This window comes from Pogonomyrmex barbatus, unplaced genomic scaffold, assembly GCF_055798465.1.
Source record: "Pogonomyrmex barbatus isolate J1 unplaced genomic scaffold, ASM5579846v1 scaffold6, whole genome shotgun sequence".
In the NCBI taxonomy this organism is placed as follows: Eukaryota; Metazoa; Arthropoda; class Insecta; order Hymenoptera; family Formicidae; genus Pogonomyrmex; species Pogonomyrmex barbatus.
The window spans coordinates 6,154,502-6,180,423 of record NW_028297160.1 but is presented as its reverse complement, the minus strand read 5'-3'; the positions used below and the strand labels follow the sequence as shown (position 1 = coordinate 6,180,423).

Genomic DNA, 25,922 nt, shown 5'->3' with positions numbered 1-25,922 from the left:
CTAACATATTCAACAAATTCAAAATTTCGAATGAAATTTTAATTTTTAGAAATCAAAACAAAATATTAAAATATAATTAGAAACAGTAAAGTAAATCACAATTCTAAATATTCCCAAATTAGAATTTTAGAATTTTTTAGTACATATTGTGAACAAAATTATCAATATATAATCAAAATATATCGACAATATAAGAAACAAGGCTGGTAATTATATGGTTAATTATAATCCGTAGCATTATCAATGATTTTATTGACTATGCTTAATTACTTACTCAACCATGATTAATAGTAATTTGTAAACTAAAATAATAAAAATTTAATCCTTAAAGTATCTTAGAATTTTCAAAAATTCAAATTACAAAAATTTAAAGTGACAAATTTCTATAAAGTGACAGAACATTATAAGAATATAAATAATATTGCAATTTCTCAAAAAGTTGATTAAGCTTTATATCTACGATACGATAGAAATCGATTCTAGATTTCAAATTGAGGAAACATTAACCAATCATATTGACTAATTGATCAAACTAGTCACTGCTGATTGGTCAATTTTTCTTCGATCCGAGATCTCGAATCGATTTCTTCATCGTGAACTTAGGCTTCACAAATTTATTCTAAACTTTCCCTCGTTATTTCCATTGACAAAAGCAGAATTATTATTAACTATAATTTAATACAATGTACGCGCGTAGTTTAAATGATTATTTACACATTGCGCTCATTTTCGGAGTAGAAAACTCTCAGTACTGCTTCCAGATGCTGAAAATTTTGTAACATTCACAAAGTCTCTCGATATTTTTCAAAAAGTGAAATTCCCTTCCTCTCGCACCTCGCGTCATGCTAGAACGCGTGCGCGCACATTATGCGCAGCACGTCTTTTCTTTCCTCAGTCCAGATCATATTGCCCACAAGATTATCGTGGAACCGCGTCCGGTTGTATCGACGTACATGGTTAAAGTGTGTTGAAATAGTTTATGATCAACAAAGCATCCGTAGACGCGTAGTTACGTTGCACGTTGGAGAGTCACGAGAGAGATTATTTCTCCATGTCCGACTTTGCGAAAGCCCAACTGACAAAATATGGTTGGACGGAAGGTATGGTTTCGTATGTACTTTTTACTCCGGTGCGGCGCATTATTTTCCACCGCGTGGCGATACGTAATTCTCGTTTTTTTGCTCTGTCACTCGGCCCCCCTGTCTATTTGTCCCTCTCATACATCTGTTTATTATTATTGTTTTGTTAATTGTATGATCACCTTATACACACCTTATACACGTACGACAACAATACAGGAACAAAGTGAAATTAATTAAAAATTTAGCTTCTTTTTTTTTTCTTTTCTTGTGATGCAGGAAAAGGACTTGGTAAAGATGAAAACGGCATAACGGAAAGCATAAGAATCACAGCAAATCAGAATAATGCAGGTATAGGATATCGGGAGACGAGCATGCAGGATTTTTGGTGGGTAAAATTGTATGATGATGCTGCAAAAGGCGTTGAGTCGCGTGGTAATCAGGTTTCTTTGACTAAAGATAAGGAACAGACGGAACAACATTATGAGCTATATTCTAAATTTATAAAGGAATTAAATAATGAGCTTTCTCCAAGTGTTCAGCCACATGACTCGGTGGAACTTTCAGATCCAATAAAGAAATGGATACCACTAACACCTCCAAGTGGAAAATTGAAAAGAATTGCAAAGCATGATCATTCATTTTTCGAAACTGGCAGCATGTCGAAATTAAATACAAGTCCTAACAGAAAAAACATGGCACACAGGAAGATAAATATAGAATCGGACACTGAGGAGAGTGAACGTGAAGACAACATATTCATACCTACATTACAAGATAATTTCTGCACTACTAAGTCTATAAAGAAGAGACATAAAAAGAAAATGAATAAACTAACGCTGCAACTGGGCATTTGTAGTCTGGAGGAAAACAATGTAAAGCTAACTGATTCTTTAAACAACAAAAAACTTTGCCAAAAGATTAAAAGCGAAGAGAAAAGAACAGATTCGAATGCACCGACAGATAGTTCAAAAAAGGGAAAAAACAATATAAATATTCAGATGGTTCCAAAGAACAATTTAACAAGAGAAGTATTTGAAGAACGTTATTTGAAGCGATTACAAATATTACTTGATATCGCTCAAAAAACAATTGCAAAACAGCCACGAAAGTTTTTCAGACCATGGAAAGGTATAAAAAATAAAAAGGATGACATTGAGGCTTATGATATATTAGATTCAAGTACACGACTGGAAAATATTAAAACGAAACGAGGTAGAAGAAAAAATCATCAAAAGAGTCCTTCATTTCCAATTTGTGAAGAAGATAAAGCTACAGAAACCAAGGAAGATTCTAATTGCGAAGTTAAAGTTTCGATAGATGTTTCAAATGATCTCTCTGAATCTCAGAATTTATATTCTGATATTCAAAATGTCTCTGAATTACGGAATATGTCTAAAGAAGTTGACGATCTTTTCTATTCGAAACAAAAGAACTCTTTAGCTCTTATTAAGCACGTGCCTAAAACGGAAACAAGATATCAATCATATATTCATAGATTAAATGAAAAAATAGTAAAGAAGAAGATTCAACGCCATTCGAGAAATATGAAGAAATTTGTCAACAAGCTAAAGAGTGAAGCTTTGGCACAGGAGTTAAATACCGTGATTAAAGATTTAACGGAATTTGGTCTTACCGAAAAAGTAGAAGCAAATGTATTTAAAAAAAAATCCACTCAAACTCACCTCACACCCGTTTAACGAAAAAACAAAGAAAAATAAAAATACAAAAAATCAAAAAATAGAAAGATGTGTATATTTGAATAATTAAGTAATATTTTGTACATATACTTTTATTTTTACACTTTTAAGATATAAATTATAAAAATGTATACAAATGTAAAAGTATATCTTGATTATTTCGAAAAATATCTATAAATAATTATTTAATTGATATAAAGTGTAGATTTTATTATTCTTGGAATATAATTATTCATTTATACGTATGTTTATTTTAACAAAACTTTAATTTTTATTAAATTTTGTAGTATGTTTCATATTCTAATTTTAATCGTCTATTTTATATGTAATCGAATCAGGTATATATTCATCCTGTGGAAATTTATTAAAGTGTGTCATTATTTTCAAAAATTTAAAATTTTTAGTTTACTTATTATATTGTGCCGATAAGCATTAAACAATTCATTAAAACAAAAATATCCTTAGTTACATATATATGGATACAAAACAATGTATTAAAAAAATTTTAAAATATCTCAATAATGAAGCTACAATTATTTCTTCAATAATGGACAATACTGAATATCATATGATTACATAATTTCAATATAATTTCAAATATAATTTCAAAATATAATTTCAATATAAATGTTTTATTATTCTTACACATTTGTAATAATTATATTCTGTAAAATCATGCAATTTTATTCTAATCTCTCTGAAAATTATAACATTGGCCAATCAAGATTTTGAAATGTCTCGAACAAAATCGATAACGTGAAATGAAAATGAATTAAAATAATTTGCAATTATGTATTACATGCAATTGTATGAACATATATTCGCGATACATCATATCTAATTTAAGTGCCAATAAATGTAAGAATCAATGTTTTATACTATCAAGTTCAACGTTTGTAAGAGCGAAGTTCCTATATAAGTAAAACGCATGCAATGCGTATGCATGCGTGTTGTGTATATAAAACGATTACTCTATACATGTATTTTTAATAAAGAATATTTGCATCAAAGTTTCTAGTTTTTTTTTTTTTTTTTTATTTGAAATGCAACGTAACAATATTTACATTTATCCTATGCGCAATTCCTGCCGTACGTTTACACGAACGTACAAATCGATGTCCTTTTTCTAAAGGCGTTAGAAACGCTTCCGCAGAAATACAAATAATGTATTGATGCTATAGCACGATATAAAATGGTGTATCTAATTTAAATTCCATATATGATCGTCAAAATTTATGTATCTCAAAAGGGAAGAAATGCTATCTTTCGGCTGACTTTTATATTCAACATGAAGTGACGATAGTTGCAAAATGACGGTACATCTTGTGTTACACTTGTGTAATGCACTTTTGCAAAATGTGTACTAACAATTGTATTACAACTAGTATTCAGATTCGGATGTCATATAGCAGCCAGTATTATGATGGCTCAGCAATATTTTTTAATGGTAAAAAATTCAGCATCAAATCTATTTTCACAAAATAAAACAAATTTTCTAAGGCCACTAAGGTATTCCATATAGAATCATTTCTATCATTTTCACCCTAAGTTACAAATGTTTCATCGTATCGGATCGTAGAATGCATCAAGAAGCATACAATGCTTTTACTATCCGCAAACTATTCTTGTTGTCCAGTTTCTTCATTATGATATGACAAAATGATATACGCGGTGTATTACAAATTCCGAATTGTATTTACTTAAACGCTAAATTAAGACAAGTTCCTATCAGAGAATATTCAGATAAGAGAATCTAGCAAGTGTTAGGCTACATCATCAAGCTCTTAATAGCTATCTTAATCTAATGGCTATCTTATTTATCATTATCTTTATTATATTATTATATATTTTTTCTATAATATCGCAGTGCGGTTTCAGGAAATAAATTTTTATAAATCATTTCTGATTGCAAAATATACTGTTTTAACATTTTACGGATATCTATATAACAAATTGAAACAAAACTTTGCCATATTACAATATTATTTGATATATTCATTCATTTTGTGATCGACTGTTATATATTTTTCAAAATTTATGGAAAACAGCATGATCTATCTATATATCTAAAACTCGCTTTTGAAAGAGAATCAAATCCACAAGTTGTAATAAATATATAAGTATATAATACATAATATATAAAACATATGGGCTACTCTGTATAAAAAAATAATTATAAAAAGCACACACAGATAAAATTTAATTATTAAATATATTATAGTTGAATAGATATGTTGGGAAAAATTTGTTTTGATCTATTCAATATGTATCTGCAAAATGCACATTTATATTCACACAATTCTATCAATGTAAAGTGTATAAAAAGTTCGTAAGAAGACTTTTAAATTTTGAACATTACTTTTTGAAGATATAAAGGAAATATTTGACTATAAAACCAAATATATTTTACATAAATATTATTTCTTACTAGTGCTTAATATATTCTAGTAACTAGAAAATATACACAGTACCATACACAGTACCATATAAATATGTCAAACTTTTTGTAAAATTTAAAAATAAAAACAATATGATACTTTAATTTAAAAATATAATTACATTATTTTCAATTATTGGAAATAAAAATATGATGCAAATTAAAATATAATTAAAACAATGTTACACTATAAAATAATCTTTTTACTGATATTAATGTACCACCGAATTTAAAAGATCAATTTTATTTACGAATACGGCTGAGAAACGGAATCCCTTAAGTCATTATTTTATAGCATAAGTCAAGTTTTGTTTAAATAAAAAATAATATCTTCATCTTTCGTTAATTATACCTAAATCGAGGAAGCAATATTCTTGTACCTAGTTTGTATGTTATATATGCTTAGAAAACACAAGACTATTTAGGAAATATGCAGATTAATAATATTATAATGTTACATTATAATATTATTATAATGCTATTACATTCCTGAAGTTTTTCATAAGTACTTGGAAGCAACAACATTATATGTATTATTAAGATAAAAGGAAGCTTTGCTTCCTCGTGACTTTCAATCACAAGATATTCAACTGTCAATTCTTGTTATCCTAAAATACCGATATTGAAGAAAATCATCGACTGCAGAAAATGTTTTATTACATTAGAGAAACATACATTATGTATGTTATTAGGAAGTATCAATCGGTAAGTCTAACATTCGGACAAACTATTCATAATAAAGTAATACTCTTCTTCCTCGTAAATCACATATCTCAGATCTTGCTGTTTTAAATTGTATCTTACATAAAGCGGCGGAAAAGATGATATAAATTATGTAAAAGATCTAATTGACAGTGTATTCTTAAATACTACTTTGGTTTAAATAGAAAAATATACAAAACCTTCGGCTTGTTGTCCGAACGTCTGTCACGATCGCTCCACGAAAATGCATAGTACCAATTGCACCGATGTATGTCGGTTAACATTATTGTATATACTAATTAATTCAATTTTTTTAATTTCCATTTATATTATGTGCAAAATCATAATTCGTAAGAAGACAGTAACCGATGGACGATTAGTTAGACTATCGATGCGAATTGGCCATGTTCTTACTACTATATGAAACTTAAAGATTTAATATTAACCATAAACTAACAATGGAAATTGGACACAGCCTGATAGAATCGAAGATTTGCGAAAATTATTTATGATGTTATCTCTTCAAAAGTTCGAATTATTTATTCTATTTGTTTGTATCGAATTCACATTACGAAAGTATAAATGACATGATGATAGAAAACAACCGATAATATTTCGATGTATTTGTAAATATATTTATAAATAATTAATTTTATAAGAAATTAAAAAACTTTCCTTTAAGCTAAAGCTTTTAGAAATTAAGAAATTTATATTTATATTCTGTATTATCTCTCGTATTTATTCATTCTGATTCAATTTGCGCTTAACAGGAAACTCAATAACAAAAAATTAGTCTTATAATGCATGAAATTAATATTATTAAAGATGCTTCTATACGCACTTGTTTATAGTTTTTCTTTTGAAGATATAATAACCGGCATTCCTGCCGCTTCTGCTCAGAGTGATTGGCTTTCTATCAGTACGAGTACGATTGCTGCAGGAAACGCTCGTATCGTTCACTTTCACCCAAATCACATACATATTAGACGCATTAACCTTATGTGTGGTAATAGCGTTTCTGAGCACGCAAGGATCTAGTTTGCGAGGTGTATAACTAAATCCAGGATGGTTGACAGGTCGGACTTTTGCGCGCTTTGCGCATAAACCCGTAACGTAAACATCCTCCAGGTGCAGCAACGGCGTTATCAATGCTGCTTGATATAACTTAGATGCCACATCCATACTCATAACATACCCTGTACCTGATAAATAGTTTGGATATGTTTTCTCCGAGTACATATACTTGGGTGTATACCTGCGCAATTGAAAAATCGTTGCTGTTTTAAATTATTCCTTCACAGTGTTTTAAATAATCTAAAGATAATTAAATAAATTAAAGGTAAATCTATTTACCATTTGTTTTTGGAATCCAATATTGGTTTAGCATTACAAATGAGGGAACCTAAGAGAGTCTCTGTTTGCGTTCTCGCGTGCAACGTTTGCAGAAGCAAGGGAACATTTACGAACATGTCGTCATCCGTTTTCATGAGGTATTTAGCTTGATTACAATTCGACGTAACCCATTTCAGCATCATAACCGACTTTATCGTCAAATTGTTATATGTATCAAAGAAACGTTCTTGCACGATATCATTGTACTGGGAACTTTCTTCGACAATCAGATTCTAGGAGATAAATATAGGAAATATAATGCATAGGATGCGATAAATACAAGAAATGCATTGCACAGAATGAGATATAGGAAAGATATGATAAAAATAATTTTCTTTCCATGCAAGAATACTTACATTGAGTGTATCATTGTCACTTTTTCCTAATAGAAATGCTATTTTTACTGTAGAATTGTACAAATTATCTAAATTATATTTATTTGCCCAGGTGCTCCTAATAGCGGTACGGGCCTCTTGATTTGCTACTGCCGAACATATGATTATCAGCAGATATGGCGGTACTGAACAAATGCCGATGGGATTGAGAATCGACGTGTTGTTCTCTGGGTGTATGTAAACACAGAGATCTCTTGATGTATTGTACGACCATCCAGGCAATTGTGCTACAAATTAATTATTCATGTCATGTGTTTGTTTTAAATTATGTTTATCACAAAACTCAATGTACAATCCTATATTACTACACTACACAAATCATAATTATATTCACCGATCTAGCGTGTATTCAAAAATGTTGCAACCAGATTATGAAATTTCATTTATTATTTTTATCGCTTATTACTTTATTATCATTTAATCTAAGATATCTTCATCTATTTATATAATTAAATATTTTTAAAGACTATCGAGAAATTGTACTATCGCAAGAAAATCAAGTAATAGATACATACCTATGGATGCTATCAAGCGTAAGCTACCAAGAGGTTCTGCGGAAGATGGAGTCTCACTTAAGCCTAAGAACGGAGTCTGAGCAGAGTGGTATGCTGGCACATACAAGAGGCCTAGAATGGCCAGAATCACAAATCCTATTGCCAATCGTCGAACAAAGGATGCCTTGCCTTTACCATTACCATTACTGCTGACAGTGATTGCAGGTAAGTCCATAGGTAGTATTCGCAATCTGTCCATCTATGTGTAGATAGAAAGTAAACAATTATATTAAGGAATTAATGTTGTCAACACATTAATTAAGAATTGGAAAACGTGAAATAGTCTTAGTAAACTTCCTGTAAATTATAAGAAATTTCTGTATGCAATACAACACTTGGTTACAACTGTGTAATACAAATTAAAGATTCATGAGAATGAATCAGCTTTGTAACACTGTGTTTGCAATGTTAAAGGTTCACCTTGAATCTCAATGCATTTCTCAATAATCAATCAATTGTTGGTAACAAATTTCACAGAATTTACCAGCCTTCAACATATACATACTTACATTTTATAAATAATACGTAATATGTTTAAACTTCAATATATTTATGAAAAGACATGTATATTCAAAGAGACATGTGTATGAAAATTCTGCTACATTAAATACATGTTTGAGATACTGTCGGTGCAGTTGCCATAATATGAATCATTAAAAGAGCTGCATTCGCCTATGTTGATGAATGATCATAACAGTGCCTTATACTACCAGCCTTATCAATAACTAGCTATATTTGCAATCATAAACATATCCATCGTGTCCAGCTCCAATCTCAAATGTTTGAAATCTGATAGAATAGCCAAAGAACAGTAGCAAGAGTTTTCCCCCTTGATCATATTTATCCCTTCACATCGCAAGTATCAAAATTGGTATATCTACTCTGCCAACATTTGAAGAGCAGAATTGTACACGTAGCTGCGGAAAGGTCATAACAATCTCGCGTGTTACCTTCCATTACTCCATATCGCGACCGCTTTTGGAATAACAGACTCGACCTTGGTATTTCAAACGCGCTATCAGATCTCGGAGGGGACAAGCGTAATTTAATAATAATTGCGGATTTCGAGGACGTGCGTCTCTGACGAGGCGCTAAAAATACGCGACAGTCTCGGCGTAAATCATGCGGAGGACGGATATTCCCCACCGATCGCGACTCGTCCATTCGAATTTCTGTATCCCGCGAGCTGCTCATTGTCGTGATATCGCGTAAACAAACGCTTACCTTTCGATTGCGGTGACTGCGTGGTCACGTCGCACTTGGCGGCTCCCCATTTACATCGCTCGCATGGAATGACAGCTCGGCTCGCGCCGGAACATCGCACGCCGTGGCGGACATGCACGCGCGTGCCACGAATACGTGGTAAGTGGAAGAAAAGATCCCATCTAATCCCGCGATGTCTCTCTCGCTCTCCCGCTGTCAGAAAGATGTCAACGTCGAAGACAAGACAATGCCGTGTGACCGCGCGCGCTTGCGCACCGCGTTCCGGTCACGCGAGTCTTTTCCTTTCCTCTCTTTTCTTTTTTTCGTAATCTCGCGCGGATCACATCCTTGTTACTTGGCTTTTGCAATCTCGATCTCAATAAGATACAAAGAACGGCAATCGACTGTGATAATCATCATACTTTCATTAGGAGAGCTGTTATCATCCGTATTATCAATTTCGATTAAAAAATTATTACGTGCTTTGTGATACAATCGCAATCACTTCCGCAACATCGATCGACCTCGGTCAAATTATTTTTCCTTCTCCTTTCCCTTTTCTTAAATGACAGCACCAGCTGTAACACGAACAATGACGAGAATGATGAAATCAGGTAGAATCGGTTAACTGACGTGACGTTGGCGGCGACAGTTCTCGACATACACAATCGTTCGATTAATGAATCTATTATTTCTTTTTCTCTCTCTCTCTCTCTCTCTCTCTCTCTCTCTCTCTTCCTCTCGTTCTTTCACAATGAGAGATAAACTTATTTTACTCCAAAGTGCAAGAAAAGAGATGAAATCAGTAAATCAATCCTGTCCAAGTATGCGACTCATCGGGATTCTATAAATTATATGCTTCGTTTCTCTGATTGCGAGTCTCCTTCTCCGTCTCCGCTCCACCCGAAGGCGCACCGGTTTCGTTTCGAATGCGGGCGAACCGGACACCCGATTACGTCGCCATACCGTGCGATCAGGAGTCGCACTGACCCGACACCGGCAACTGTGCTCCCGTCTCCCACGACGGGTCGTCCGCCTTCGCACCGCACCGATTTCCTCGCTCGCCGACGGAACGAATTGCTCGACGACCGGGAGAAGGAGACGAGAAACACGAGGAACCGCTTGCGGGACGAGGCGAGTTTCCGCTCATTCTTCGCTCGCACTTTCGAGCGCTCCACTCTCTTGCCCTCTCGACGGCCGCATGCACTCGGGGGTAGCAAGGATAACTGAAAAAATAAAATGCAGTTTTATATTTAGAAGGATGATTAAGCTCGTAATTAAGCGGGTAATTCAATCGGAGATTAGCTTGACCGGCAGAATTGTTTAAAGTGAAATTTTTCATCTTATGATTTGTTGTTATTTTTTTCTTCGTGTGATAAAAATAAATTGACCACGATAGTGGCAGTTTAAAGTTTTGAAATTTAAAAAGAAACGTATGTCCTATATTATATTATTTGAAACGGTAAAATAGATTTTGATTGTAAAAGATTGTTAAAGTATGAACAAATTTATAGTTTTTAAAAATTAAAAATTTTTGAATAAATTAAGTTTTAAATACAATCAAATTTAATTATTTCTAGCATTACTGCAATATATTAATAAGAATCAATACAAATTTAAAAATTTTCAAATGAATTTTCGCAGAGAACTATGTTCAATTGTGTTTATGTGGATATTTAGAAGAAATAGTAGAACGATTTATAAAATTTTTATAATTTTACCAATATTTTATAACTTTAAGCAAGAAAATTAGTAATTCTATTCACATTAATATTAAATAATGATATTTCTTGATAAATTAGTCACTGATTAAATTAATTGGAATTTGATCGAAAGCATACCAATTTATTTTTTTTAAATAAAAATTAATAAAAACATGTTAATAAAATAATACAAAAACACTTGATAAGTTGATAACTATTTAAGTTAATAGAAATTCAATCATCCTCATTCAGACTTGTATGTTCACTTTTATCAATATCAATTTCAATTTAATTTACTTTTTACATTTTTTCTAATTCTTTAAAGAAAAATAAAAAATAAATCAAATCGAGATTAAAATTAATCTATATCAGTAGAAATGGATAACGCTGAAAAGATTAATATAACAAAGAAAAAGATTCTGAAAAATAAAACTGAATTTTTTACAAATGACAGTAATATCCTGTCGAATGATATCCAGTGATCCTAATCTAATCGAGTGATCGTCGTTTTTCTACGCTCCTGAATACGCATCCACTTGATTTCAAGCGCAAAAGTGCATGAGAGTGCAGATAATAAAAAAAGAAAACTATTTTGGTAGCTACTTCCTCGGAGAGTGGGATCTTTCAATATATGTTCATTGACAGACACATTGACAGCTAACCTCGTCGAAGTTTCTCCTCATGTATTATTAATTATCAATTAGCAAATACTGCACATAGGGATTACGTTCAACGGACGCAATTAGCAAAGAGAAATAATGAGGATCAAACCGTCAGAAAGAAGTCGTAGAACATAACCTCTCGCGTACCAATGACCATATGCTCCGTACGTGGCAACAGGATTACCAATAAAATAGAGCAATAAATTCAGGACACGCAGCATGATTAAGGCGATCCTGGTTTTTAATAATCATGGGAAACCTCGTCTTTCCAAGTTTTATCAGTACTTCGTAAGTATACGTTACGCTCGGCGTGGATTTCCCTTCTGTTTGCCCCTCTATAATTGCAGAAATTAAATGCTTTTATTTTTGAAAAGATAACATTTATATAGAGATGACACGTGGATGTGAATTTTACGTTGAAGCATTCGCAAAAATCGATCGAAATATATTTGACGTAATGCACATGGATCGTTGCAATACGAGACATGTTTTTTGCTTCAGAACGAAGATATGCAGCAGCAGATAATAAAAGAGACATTTCAGCTTGTTTCGAAGAGAGACGATAACGTGTGTAATTTCTTGGAAGGTGGTAGCCTGATCGGCGGATCCGATTACAAACTAATCTATCGGCACTACGCGACACTTTACTTTGTATTTTGTGTCGATAGCTCAGAATCAGAGCTTGGAATCCTAGATCTGATACAAGTCTTCGTCGAAACCTTGGACAAATGTTTTGAGAATGTATGCGAACTCGATCTCATATTTCACGTGGATAAAGTTCATTATATACTCAATGAGTTGGTGATGGGTGGTATGGTTCTTGAGACCAATATGACTGAAATTCTCACAAGGATCGAAGATCAGAATAAGTTAGAAAAGCAAGAGGTAGGTACGGCCGGCTATTGCAATTCCAATGTCATCTTAACTGTGATCTTATTTCAAAATTTATGTCTTCAGTTTAAATATAACGAACATTCGATATTATAATATACAAAGGTATATAGCAGATCACAGTCAGGATTGACTGTGCCCAGATTTATAATGCACAGATTACTTTTATAATTTTTTACATCCAAATTCATGCTCATTTCATCAAATAAAATGCTAGCGTTATACTTGTCAAGCTAGTTATGGCCGATTTTTTTACAATGCAATGTGTGTTTATTTTCTCTAACTGGACTTGAAAATGTTAACTACTTATGCAGTCGTTGAGCGATCTAATGCTATGCATGCATACTGGTACAGCGATCTGTAGAACAAATCCAATGTGTTAACAGATAGAAGTGATTGACATAACATCAATTTTAGGGGACTTACAAATCTGGGCGGTCTTGTTCACCCCGTCCATTTGTCCTTCTGGGACCTCCTCCTTAAGTAAATCAGCAGTAGCAAATCAGGCCACTTTGTACAATCATACTTCCGCGCATATCCGTGTATTTGTGATTTCTTCCTTTTATATTTTTATATTTTTATATTTTTTTTATGTTTCTTTTTTATTTTGTTCAAGACTGTCGAAAGCATAAAGGTCCTTCATTGTGCTTTGTAAAGCGTGAACGTTTTGCGTAACACGCATGATGATGCAATTTTATTTTGTAACTGTATTGTCGTTGCATAAACCTCGAAGTGCCTTGATAATGTAAATGTCGTTAATGTCGCTTTGTAAGGATAATAAATATCATCTTCGTGTAGTCATCTGTCATTTGTCTTCGCTCCCAGCTCTAAAAAAACAGTTATGACTGTGCATTTACTAAGTTTCCTTGAAACTGTCCGTTGTTCCACACTTCTTCCATCCGTGTGTGCAGGCGGGAATCACAGCAGCGCCCGCGCGTGCTGTCTCGGCCGTGAAGAACATGAATATACCGCAACAAATAAAGGATATGAAGCTGCCTGACTTGCCGCAAGCCATAAAAGACCTCAAATTCTGACCAGCCGTCACCTCGTTGGCACCCAGCTGACTGGTCTCTTCTGTCATCCCGAACGTAACCGACACCATCGTCGCACCGAGGACACTTTTCCCCTCCCTTCAAGCAAGCGAGAATGCACCAATGCTGCCTGCTACCTCCGCATATATCCCGTCTCAACGATATCAGAGTTAAAGATCATGAATATGTGAACCACTGTCATTTTCATGGTTCTACCGGCAGGAAAATATGAACTGCAAGGAAAACCAGCTTTGAGAAATTTATACACGAGAAAAGAAATTGGACAAGACGAATGGATGTTTCTTAGATTTTTTACATATAATAAGAAGTGTATTAAAATGATATCAGGTATATCAAGTCCACAAATTCAGCTAATGGTATTAGCAATTTTTAACTGTCCAATCTAATAATGTAGCTCCGCGTTTCATTAAACGTGAGAAAGACATATTCACGGTTACTCACCAGAAATACAAAGCATCAATGTTATTGTGTATAATGAAAATATATTTAATAAACAAAATAGCACTATTGTAAACATGTTTTGTTTTAAGAAAATTATTTCTACATTATATAACAATATATACATTCAACATATATTTATGTCATGCCAAATCAGATAACTTCTATGGTTCCTATATAATACAATTATTTTTTATTTAAATAAGTTGTTTAAAAAAAAAATACTAAAAAAGCTACAAAAATTTGTACATAGAAAGTATCTTAATAGTGTTAATTTTAAAGCGATATTAACAATATGATTCATAGAAGAATTATTATTACTTTTTAGACAAGGCCAGTTCATTTCTAAGAGTTGTCCATATATAGCCTACTCCCTTTTCCGTAAGTGGTGGTGGATAGGGAGTGTTCTTTAGTTTAAAATAATCCGATGGAGCATGCATTACAAATTCCATGCATTCTAATTTACGAGGTAAATCTTCCTCTGGACCGATGATGTATGTCTCAGGACTAAAGCCTTCTTCTGGTGGGGGACTAAAAAGTATATCAATTAATATCAATCAATATAATATTACACGCCATTATTTTATAGTCTAATAGACAAAAAGAATCACCTTGCCATAGTAGGTAACAGCCAAGTAACAGCAGCACTCTTCTCGCAATACTGGTCCGTCAATAAGCCACGTATCTGAGCGTAATAAATACCACCATCTACATCCTGCATAGAGACTATATCTCCGACTTGAAAATACGTGCCTTTGTAAAATACAAAGTTGCTAGTAACTGGAGTCGCTGTGGCTGTAGGTGCCTTAACTGGCTGCAAAAACAAATGAGCGGTCAACATATAACGATCCTGCATGTATTTTATGGATTATTGTAGCAAATACGCAGCAAAAACGGAAAGATGCTTCAATTCGCATACCGTTTTCTTAAATAGATTTCTACGGCCCTTGCCTTTGGGCACAACTCTGTGCGGTCCCGTCGCCTTCGAATTGCAGTATCTCGTGATCCTTGTGCTTCTTCTGGGCTTCAGCGAGCCACTTCTGTCCTCATCGTCCGTCTTGGAAGACGTGCTCGCTTCGGCATTGCGTTCGTCTTCCAAGCAGGCATTGCATAGGTTACCGGAGTCGGTCGAGTGCCACAGAGGAGTCTCGCGGGTCCCACATTTGGTGCATTCCGGCTTGTTACCGAGCGGCATTGAGGACTTCTCAAACCGATCAATGATCCATAAAAGAATTACGATCTCTCTTCCTGCGATCTCTTTTACCCGCTCGTCCGATTGTCTATCTCGTTGTCACATCATCGTGTTTACAGACGAATTCACGTGTCTCTAGCGCTGAGCCAGTCTGCGCATGCGCAGAAGTGGAACAGCTGAGCGACCTGTAATCTAGTTACCGATTAGTTCAAACTCGCGACAGGTGTAACTATCGTCGACTAGTCACGTGGGACGCGTTTAGTGAGTTCCTTCGCCGATTTGAGGGTGGCTTGGAGGGTGACTTCAATGGCTGGGGTGCGCTTAGCATGTGCTTCGATGAATTTTATACATACACTTTCCGATCCGGTAAAACAAATCTGAATTATTACAAAATATTTATGATTCACGTCAGGTTACATAATACGAAATTTACTTCGTAACTGCGTATTCTAATTTTCAAGTCATCTTTCAGATTTTAATAAACATCGCTCAATTCTTTGTCGTCCGATAAGCTCCCGTAAAATAGGAACTTAAAAAGAAAAAATAAAATAAAATTTACGCTGTCTCACTCCCACAAATCTTTTTTCATTCATTGTCAAAAATATATAAGGTAAATGTTTTAATAATTAATCTAACGCAAATATTAGTATATTGGTAATAAAAATATATATTGCAAATTGTTAACGCCGTCGCCTTCCTCAAACCATAACAAATGATTTGTTTAATTTAAGTGAATCAACAATACAGGCGTGAAATTATCTCGGCTACATGAAGAGGAAAAAGAGAGAGAGAAAGAGAGACTGTTACATTTTGCAGCATACGCGAGCCCCGCACGCAGTTTATATCTCGCGTTACGCCTCTGTAATATCGATCTGAGCGGCCAGTGGACATGCGTTTAGCGCTTTTAACTTCATTGTGACAGGTGCCCTGTCCGGGGTATCCTGTTTGAACCGTTTCGTCGGCACGGGAGCATCATGCGATGAATAATCTGAACGTGATAAATAATGTGACACCGCCTCGCGACGCGTGACTCTGAATCATCGCGGGCAATCATGTGCCGCTTGTTGCGTGCTTGTTGACGGAGGCAACGAGGCACCGCCGAGATCCGTCGACACAGTGTCTGGAACATGTGCCTTTGCTACGAGTGAGTACGAGAGAAACGGCAATTGTTCGTTGATTCTCAAACGATGCAAAATTGCGAAATGACTATGAGAGCAACGTTCCGTAAGAAAAGGAAAAAAAAAAAAATAATTGCCTTTACCTATATAGCTCCAAAGAAAGGATCCTCTCTCTCTCTCTCTCTCTCCCTCCAAGAGCACCGATTTGTTTTCTACTTGATTGACTCCTGATTTACTGTTGGTCAATAATTTAATGAGAGGTTCATTGGCTTGATAATGGATTAAATAACGACGCCATCCCACGCGAACCGTAAGGAATGCATTATTATTAAATAGCTATTTTTGCGTCGGTGGGACGATTAATGCCGGAGGTATTAATATGTGTTTCGGAGTCATTTAACTCGTTGGTAAACACGGTACTTTCGATGGACAAAGTCGATTTTTTATTTTGACAAATGACGATTGATACTAGACTCGGCGGTAAGATTTTTAGCCACCTCTTCATTTACCTTTTGTACTATTTATATTTTTATTATGTATAACGAGAGGAGAGTTTACGGTTAATAATTTTGCATTCGATAAGATTTCTAATTTCATATATTTATATTTTTATAACGATAAGGCTTACAGCTAACAATTTTGCAGATTAGAATTTCATATTTTTTGTGTAATTTAATTATAGATTTCTAAAGTCATATGATATAAATAAGACAATATTTTATTCACGTATAATTTTATGATTTTTTTTAGAGTGAAATAAGACTTACGGCTAACAATTTCGTGTATCATGAAATATTTGAACTATTAATACTGTTTCATACAATTTTAGTAATTTAACGTTGTTATAAAATTTTAAAATCGCACGTGATATAAATAAGACAATACTTCTGTTTCATTCGCATGTAATAATTCGACAATTTTTTGAAAGAAAATACAAGGCTTATTGGTTAATTTTGTGGAATCTAAATTTTACACGATTTATAGCCTGATGTTTATAGCCTGTATTATAAGTTTCTAAAGCTGCGTGATAAAGCAACGTTTTAATTACGTGTAATCGTTTGTTGTTTTTTTTTGGAAAAAAATGCAATAAGATTTACGGCTAAGAATTTTGCGGAATTAGGATACTTAAATTTCATGTAATTTATATAACATAATGTTATTATTATAGATTTCTGAAATCGCGGTGGTATGAATACGCATGATATGATAATGACGATTCAATCACGTGTGATCGTTCGATGATTTTTTCAAGAAATTTTATTACATCTCGCTTCGATCGTTAAACATTAGTGTACAAAAAGGCAAATAATGTCATATAAATATGTATATTGCTCGCATGTATGCACGATGCATTTTTATTTATTGCATGTCGTTACAGATCTTTAACATATCATTTGCTACGTCAGGACCTGATATCGCACGCTTATCTGATTATTAATTATATATAACCGACAGTGGACGCTTTATATAGCTTTATCTGTTTTTCTAAACCACGATACCAGTCTGTAATAATGTAATAATGTTTGCGTTCATTCGTAGATGGAATAGATAAGCGTGCAATCGATGTCCTTTATGTACATGTTAGCGTTGGTGATAGAACTTTGCATTCGCGCCGGTCTAAGTCTAGTACCTCTTCTGTGTTATGAAAAACTGTTGCTTCGATTTATAATAATATTAAAATATTTTGAAAAACATGATCGATGTTATACAGGTAATTAAGGGGAAAAATTATTGATGCGGCTATTTCGCTCTCTTAAGATTCTTATCCTGAAAATTCGGCATCTTGCTCGAGAGATCGAAGTGGAAGAAGAGACCGCGTATCACGATGACGAAATCGCTGCTTAATTTGCTAGAAACAAAAACAGGACACGTAGACATTTCGCTTCTGAAATGTAATGAAATTAATATACGTTGCGGATCGATCGCGATGGAATGTCTTTAACGACGCTTTACGTCGGTCAATGTCAAGGGCTGCCCGACTTTCAGAAACTTGAGAAACCCGCTGCCTTCGCCGTGTGCCCACCTGTAGAAGAGTTAGTTCGATTTAAGACACATGTATTATTGAGAAACGTGTGCACATGTTTGCAGAGCGTTTGAAAAGCGAAGGTTAAAGGTGCCTACCGTGCCTTATTACCCCTATCGCTTACGTGACAACTAGAGATGGTACACCTCGCTTAGCGAAGGAATACATCAATTCTAAAGATATCTATGACGAAATGTAATTATTCCATGCCATCGGAGTAAAGACCATGACATAACGATATGATATCGATGTTCTGACATTTAGTGTCTCCCGTGAAAGCTCTATGTGTCGTAACTCCGTTTTTAATCGATAGACCGTTTTACTCTGTGACGACGATATTAATTCGTCTTCCGTCATGTCACAAATAGCGTCGACAAATAGAAGATGTCATACCATTTAAATCTATGTATCAGTTTTTCCCGTTGAAAAATTGAAGATTGTTAGGCGTCCTTTCGTAGACCGGATGACATCGGCTTGACTTTGAAAGAAGTGACACACAACTGATTAATATTTCATACGTCTTTACAGCTAAGAACCCCGTTAATCTGAAAAAACATGACTGCCATAGGCGACGTGCAAGCCTTGCAGACTCTCGCAGTTTACACCAGCGATGTAAACAGCGTCGACTTCGCCGGTGATTGCATCCTGGTAACGGGATCCGGGTAAGTATTGGTTATCGATATACGCACATAATTTCCGCGATGCTGACACGTCGCGTATTTAACACTAGAAATATCAAGCGATCATTGTCGATCGTTTCTATTTTTTTAAGTTAACATTTTTTAACACACAAATAGGATTTTAAAATTTCCTGGCTTTCTCATCGGAATAAAAAGAGTGATTGATAAAAAATTTAAAAAATCAATATATAAAAAAGATAAGTAATGACCGCTCGGTACTTTTGATGTTAAATGGTCGCATCATCTCTTCTCTTTTAACACGCAGGGACAAACGTGTCCGAGTCTGGGAATGGCAGCCCGGCACCGGCTACGTAGAGGCTTACTTCTCGCCCCTGATGGGGCACAAGTATGGCGTGACCTCGGTCAAAGTCAGCCCCCAATCCACTATGTTGGCCACTTCGAGCATAGACGGCACCACGCTACTCTGGAACCTGCGAGTAGGTTTCAAAATATGAAAAAATACGAGTAAGAATGAGCAAACGCGATTTGTAATATGACCAGTGAACTTTTCCTCGCGGTCTCAGAGATTAATAATACAGTCACGTGAATCTTTTATACATGTCTACAAAAGTCAATGCAAATTACAGTTACTCAAATAATGATAAAATGAATATAGTCGCTTGACATAAAAAGTATCAAACTGTAAATCATGTTCTAACGATTGTTGTCTTGGATTAATATCTTGAATTTATGTCATTTCGAAGACGGGGACGAAGATACACACTATGGTGCAAGTAGGCGGCGAAGCGGTGAGAGTCTGCAGATTTTCGCCGGATTCGACGTTACTCGCGACCGCTGGTGATAATGGGCAAGTCTGCATCTGGGATCTGGTTCATCGCAATTTAATCAGGCAAGACGTTTTACAGAATATATTCTCTTTTTAAGTAGTTTAACAGAAAGATCACGAAGAGATATATCAGTTTACGATTTTTAGCAAGGTGATATTAATCCTCTTTTGATGCTCTTTGATTTGCATTTGGTTAAATTATTACAAGATCTTATCCTGATTTACAGGTGCTTTCAAAAACATGAGGGCGCCGTGCAAAGCCTGTCCTTTTCACCGGACTCTAGCTGGCTGATTACCTCGTGCACGTTGGGTGTCCTAAAGCTGTTCTCCACTGCCGAACTGATCGACACTTGTACCTCTAGCAATCAAGACATCGCCGAACTCGTCTCGATCGATGATGCCCACGATATGGGAGTAGTTTGCTGCGATTTCTCAACTTTCCAAGAAGTCACATGTATATAAAATATATCATTTTGGAAAAAGATGAAACAACAAAATACTTATGATAGATAACGCGATTATTATCGCAGGTAATGAGCCGTACACCAAACTTTATCAGCTGGTCTCGTGCGGTAACGATCACGATGTGAAGTTGTGGGAAGTCACGGTGAGCCAGAATAAATGCGAGGCCCAACCCTCTACTGCCACTATACAGCTTTGCAGAGTGATGGAAAAGCACAGCAGTGCCTTAACTTGCGTCCGTTTTAGCAGCAACGGATTATATATTGCCAGCTGTGGCCTCGATAAAACAGCAGTAATCTGGGAGACGGTAGGGACCCATCTTGAAAAAAAAATTCGACTTTTGATAATGTTATTAATGTTATCTAATTATAGAGCTCAGGAAAAATCTTGACGATAATTTCCGGTCACAATAGATACATAGCTTGTTGCGCTTTTTCACGTGACGGGAGCTTGCTAGCGACAGGTAAACATCTTTCTGCTTTCCCAAAAAAAGTTTACGGTCAGTTACACGGTAATTTTTAATACAATTATCAGGCTCTAACGATAAATCAGTAATCGCGTGGGATTTAACGGGGAATTTAACTATCGATTCGGAGCTCTCAAGAAACATCGGAACAAAGTGGTTTGTGAATGATCCTGAAAAGGTAAATTAGTCGTGAAGAATTTACAAATAATCAACATTAACAAATATGATTTCTCAAGTTAACAATAACGATCCTCTACTTCAGAGTACTATGCACGAACAGGATGTGATGAGAAACGTCGAGACGTATGCTAACGAAGTGAGATTAATTCAGAGATTAGAGGATCATTATGGAGCAGTGAATAGCGTTGCCTTCCATGGAAACAATCTTTTAGCCTCAGCATCAGGGTAAATTTTTGAAATTGTGAAACTATATGTGTGACATAAAATGTGACGCGATTATATAATTTGTCACTTTTAGTGATAAACTGGTGCGCATGTGGAGTGTTGAAATGGAAGAGGAGGATGGAGAAGAAGTGATTAAAATACTAGAGAAACCATTCAGTCCACTCGACGCTCATACCTACAGTGTAAATTATGTGGAATTTAGTCCGTGCGGTTCAATGCTCGCGTCTTGTTCTCTCGATGGAACGACTTTACTTTGGAATACAGAAGTAATTATTGTTTTTTCGCGAACAGTATCATATTTTTGGTTTCTTACTTACAATAATCTTTTGTCGATAGAACGGAGAGCAAGCGAAATCTTCTTTTGTCAATTCTGGGACAGGCATCCGCGTGTGTCGGTGGACACCTGACGGCATGAAAATTGCTACTGCCGGTGACGACGAGAAAACAACGTTATGGGACGTGGAAAACATGGATCAATTACAGTATGTAGATATCAATAAATCAATGAAAAAAAATATATAGAATAAAATTTATAGAATATACTATTAATTTGTAAGAATTTTTTTGTATAATTTTGTATAATTAGAACATTCGATGTAATTTTTTTCATAATTCGATAGCTTTTTATGTGTGTAGTAGATAATTAATCGATAATCGATAGATATTATTACAGCGTTTTCGAGGGTCATGCTGACGCGATATCGGCCATCGCATTTACGCACGATTCTCGATACCTGGTGACTGCGTGCAACGAGGGTACCTGGCGTCTCTTCGATACTCTGGATGAAAAGAACGGTTCCGAAGCATTGTTAGTTTGCGATGCAAGTCATGATCTAGGTGTCCAAGGATGTGACTTCAGTCCTACCCCGGGCTCTCTGATGTGCAGTGCATGTATGGAAAAAATTATTTTAATTATTATTACACGTTTCGATTTTATTAAAATTATAGTGCATGTCAAACGATAAATTAATATAATTTTTTTTCATTACTTTAGAAAGATTTCTATTAAATAATGCGAATAATCATAAATATCACTTACAGCAAGAGACACAGATGTGAACCAACAGATATATCTATTGGCAACATGTGGCAATGATTCATTGGTTAAATTATGGCATATAATTATTTCAAACGATCCGCCACCTAATCCGGACAGTATTGGATCAAGCGATATCGGAACGCGTTACAAGGAAAAGAAATCTTTGACCGGGCACGGTGGAAACGTAATGTGTGTTTGTTTCTCGCCTGTTCATGGAGAAGTTCTGGGTAGTGTTGCAACAGATAGAACAGCTCGCATATGGAGTGTGGTGAGCGATCTAGACAATTACGCTTGATAAACACATAAAGATATATTCGTGAAGATTAATATGCTTTCAGTTTTCCGGAAGTTGTTTATATGTTCTGGAGGATCATGATAGTCTTGTTACGTCCTGTGCGTTTTCCGAAGATACATCATTCTTTGCTACAGGTCTTGGAATTTTTGTTATAATGTGTGTTTATCTATTACACAATATAGCAGCAAAGTTATTATATAGAAAATATTTTAATTATCATTATTTAATGATAATCATTTTTAGGCGCGTTGGACAAAACCGTTTTGATTTGGAAGATACCTCAACAATTAGTGTCACAAAATAATTTGATGGATAGTTTGAGAAACAAGAAGAAGAGGGTCAGTAATTAAAATTATATAAAATACAAATTATGCAAAACACGCATTTACTTATGATATTTAATAAAATTATGTTGTTCAGGTTACGGATTGGAAAGTATATGATACTTTGAAATGGTTAAATGACATTGAATTATCCAGACTATCTAGGAAGATACTTGGTTTGGGATTAACCGGAAGGCATTTGCTGTCTGTATCCGAAAACGAACTGATATCGCGATTAGAAATTGAGGATGACAAAGAGGTGCTGTGCATAGTATTACCATAATTTTATTTAACTTAGTATATCGAACTCATATAAAAATGTTGTAGGCAATGGAGATATTGAAAAAACAATTATACTGGCTAAAGCGTGAGGATTGTAATATTACGGAAAGTATAGATGAGTCTGAGATTCCCCATGAATTCTTATGTCCTATAACACACGAAATAATGAAAGAACCTGTGCAATGCTCAGGTAAAAATATTACATAATGGATTATTTTTTTGTTAAAAAAATATTTTGAAATATCTATATTTTCAAAGTATTTACTTTCATGAATCTAATCGTGCACGATTATTATTTCCAGATGGATTTACTTATGAGAGGGCAGCTATAAATGAATGGTTCCTGTGCGGAAAATACACCAGTCCGATGACAAATGAGCCGCTGCACGACACTTCCTTTACCCCAAACTTTGCTCTCAGAAATGCTATACTCACTCTACTTCATGGAGAAGGACCACAATAGTAATTGCATCTTATGCACCTATGGAAGAACAAGAAAAAAAAGCAGAGAGCATTATATGCACGTGTTGGTAATTTATAACACACCATAAGCAATTATTCTACGGTACATTAGACATTTATAATTCAATGGTTTTAATGCAATAAGATTCGTTCTCTTTACAAGAATCGAAAGGAATTCGAACATCGATCGGTATCTGCGGACCAATTAGATACATATAAAGATACGAAAGACTTAGTAGTGACTTTTCATAATTAAAAATAACCGCGATACCGCGTAAGGACTGAAGGAAATTACAATTCCTGATCTTTTATTTGGAGGACTTTTGAAATTGGAATTATTGGAGATACGCTTAGAGAGAAAATGTTTTAACGATAATTAAAAAAGGAGCAATTGCCAATAATTTTATGAAAAGCAGTACGTATCTAAGAACCGCTACTGACTTTGATCGATTGCTTGGGAAGCAATGTCTAGAGATGAATATTATCGAAAGATTTCCAAAAATTCGATGATATAGCGCGTGTACAATACACGTAACGATCCAGATACCTGATGCAAAGCAACAAGTACAAGTTTACAAAAATTTATGGACAATCTTCGAGATTTACGGATATAATGAATACGCTGGTCTAAATAATATCAGATATTACAGAATAATCGAACGTACGTACGTATACATGTAGTTAGAAACATATCGAGATTACACGGATTTTATATCGGTTCTAGGATAAACGGAAGTTACAAGTTTTTTCGAACTGAGTCAAATATGACGTATTTCTGTCAGTCTCCTTTGCATCTCCATTTAAAATTTTTTATAACTTGAATAACTCGCGTTTTCTTCAAAAATCAAAAATTCGATTCTGCATCACGAAATGAAAGATTTACAATTTTGTGTAAGGCGTTCTTGATACCAATATTAAAACTAGAACTAATTTTGAATTTAAGGTTGCATTGACAGGGTTGACTTTACATCAAAGGAAAGATTTAGGATTATTTAATATTGAAGAAAGTGATTTCCATAACTTTTTGACTATTTCTTCTTTAGATATTAAATAATTCTAAAATGATTTCTATTATGATGCAAAGTTGCAAATCTTTATCTTACAGTTGTTGAAACTTTTAAGTATTGTATATGATTGAAAACCAAGTTTTCAATTTAGGAGTTAATGAAAATTTTGCGCGTTATAAACACGTTTTAGAATGAATATGCTACTTAGTAGTATAGAAATATTTGTGCCTAACATAACAAGGACTTATCATATTTCTCGAGATATTTCAAAGAAGATATCTCAATTTTTTAATCTACGACGTTATCGCATTTTATCATGTGTTTATTTTTTGAAGCATACTTTATAATATATAACAGAAATATGTTAATATGTATATACGACTTGGTGTAATAATAATGTTACTTTCTATTTGCAAACATCAAGCAATACATTAATTTTTGATAATTTTATTTATCCGTTGTAATTGCTAATGTTAAACAAAGAAAATTTTATTTTTTTGATATATCAATTGTTATCGTTAGCAAGCACAGAAATTGTTCGTTATTATTAATTGTCGTAAATGCTGTGGACTTTGTTATACACTTCCTAGATCGGCGATATGGATAATAGGTAGTTATAATCATTTTATAATAACACGATATTAACTCTTACAGTAGTCTTAAGTGTTATAAACAACAATTACGAAAACTGTATATAACAGTTGACTGTATGTAACAGACAAGATATACGTGTGTATCGCTTGAAGGAACGTAAACCGTCGATTTATTTCTCTTTCTGAGAAATCAGTCCAAGGTGATTCGAAAAAAAGAACTCAGTCGTTTCTAATTAGCGTTTACGCACAGATTTTTACATGATTTCTACGAATTTTTCAATCACTCATTACGAACACGATTTTGTAATTGTATGTCTTCAGATTGTCACTCAAATTCAAAGTCTGTATTTCTGTGATATAATTGAGAAATCGTTTGAAACTTGTGTATCGGAAGAATGCGGTTTTTAACATAATAACACAATTGGGAATGGCATATTTAGAATCGCGCTATCAAGGAAAGTCGAAACGAACGCAATCGAGCTTGGAGCGTTAAGCGATTTTACAATTGTAAGCGTGATTTTTCTGTATAGCTATATACAAATAATAAAACCGATATTATGATAATATTACTAGAGGTAAA

The 25,922-nt window shown here is 34.4% G+C and overlaps 5 protein-coding genes across 14 annotated transcripts; 3 read left to right on the top strand and 2 right to left on the bottom strand.

Moving 5' to 3' along the window:
• Positions 1–840: 840 nt before the first annotated feature.
• On the top strand, positions 841–3,789 carry LOC105422903 (uncharacterized). The gene is made up of 2 exons (XM_011632471.3): positions 841–1,100; positions 1,359–3,789. Exons 1-2 carry the CDS (start codon positions 1,052–1,054, stop codon positions 2,777–2,779), a joined length of 1,470 nt encoding a protein of 489 aa, XP_011630773.2. The 5' UTR covers positions 841–1,051; the 3' UTR covers positions 2,780–3,789.
• Positions 1,538–9,625, bottom strand: LOC105422909 (beta-1,3-galactosyltransferase 1). The gene is made up of 5 exons (XM_011632484.3): positions 9,484–9,625; positions 8,221–8,458; positions 7,667–7,932; positions 7,272–7,543; positions 1,538–7,173 (listed from the first exon to the last, which is right to left on the bottom strand). Exons 2-5 carry the CDS (start codon positions 8,456–8,458, stop codon positions 6,750–6,752), a joined length of 1,200 nt encoding a protein of 399 aa, XP_011630786.2. The 5' UTR covers positions 9,484–9,625; the 3' UTR covers positions 1,538–6,749.
• On the top strand, positions 9,479–25,908 carry LOC105422905 (WD repeat, SAM and U-box domain-containing protein 1). Of its 9 annotated transcripts, none has more exons than XM_089082767.1 (20): positions 15,626–15,766; positions 16,132–16,544; positions 16,670–16,828; positions 19,070–19,203; positions 19,487–19,658; positions 19,926–20,071; positions 20,236–20,462; positions 20,539–20,777; positions 20,843–20,933; positions 21,005–21,114; positions 21,199–21,341; positions 21,415–21,607; positions 21,678–21,823; positions 22,003–22,232; positions 22,383–22,648; positions 22,719–22,809; positions 22,919–23,013; positions 23,096–23,257; positions 23,326–23,470; positions 23,583–25,908. In XM_089082767.1, the coding sequence occupies exons 4-20, from the start codon at positions 19,097–19,099 to the stop codon at positions 23,741–23,743; spliced, it is 2,724 nt and encodes a 907-aa protein (XP_088938893.1). In that variant the 5' UTR covers positions 15,626–15,766; positions 16,132–16,544; positions 16,670–16,828; positions 19,070–19,096; the 3' UTR covers positions 23,744–25,908. The 9 variants fall into 9 exon arrangements, with proteins under 9 accessions (XP_088938895.1, XP_088938896.1, XP_011630781.2 ...); XM_089082771.1 differs by having other exon boundaries at positions 15,628–15,766; positions 15,873–16,544; positions 19,110–19,203; XM_089082766.1 differs by having other exon boundaries at positions 15,628–15,766; positions 15,873–16,544.
• Positions 9,482–14,284, top strand: or (AP-3 complex subunit sigma-2 or). Its single transcript, XM_025217261.2, has 4 exons — positions 9,482–9,621; positions 11,886–12,115; positions 12,329–12,712; positions 13,630–14,284. Exons 2-4 carry the CDS (start codon positions 12,047–12,049, stop codon positions 13,750–13,752), a joined length of 576 nt encoding a protein of 191 aa, XP_025073046.1. The 5' UTR covers positions 9,482–9,621; positions 11,886–12,046; the 3' UTR covers positions 13,753–14,284.
• LOC105422907 (GATA zinc finger domain-containing protein 1) lies at positions 10,019–15,558 on the bottom strand. 2 transcript variants are annotated; one of them, XM_089082777.1, is made up of 4 exons: positions 15,128–15,558; positions 14,820–15,022; positions 14,530–14,739; positions 10,019–10,688 (listed from the first exon to the last, which is right to left on the bottom strand). In XM_089082777.1, the coding sequence occupies exons 1-4, from the start codon at positions 15,401–15,403 to the stop codon at positions 10,436–10,438; spliced, it is 942 nt and encodes a 313-aa protein (XP_088938903.1). In that variant the 5' UTR covers positions 15,404–15,558; the 3' UTR covers positions 10,019–10,435. The 2 variants fall into 2 exon arrangements, with proteins under 2 accessions (XP_088938903.1, XP_025073045.2); XM_025217260.2 differs by lacking the exon at positions 10,019–10,688 and having other exon boundaries at positions 14,233–14,739.
• Positions 25,909–25,922: the final 14 nt, after the last annotated feature.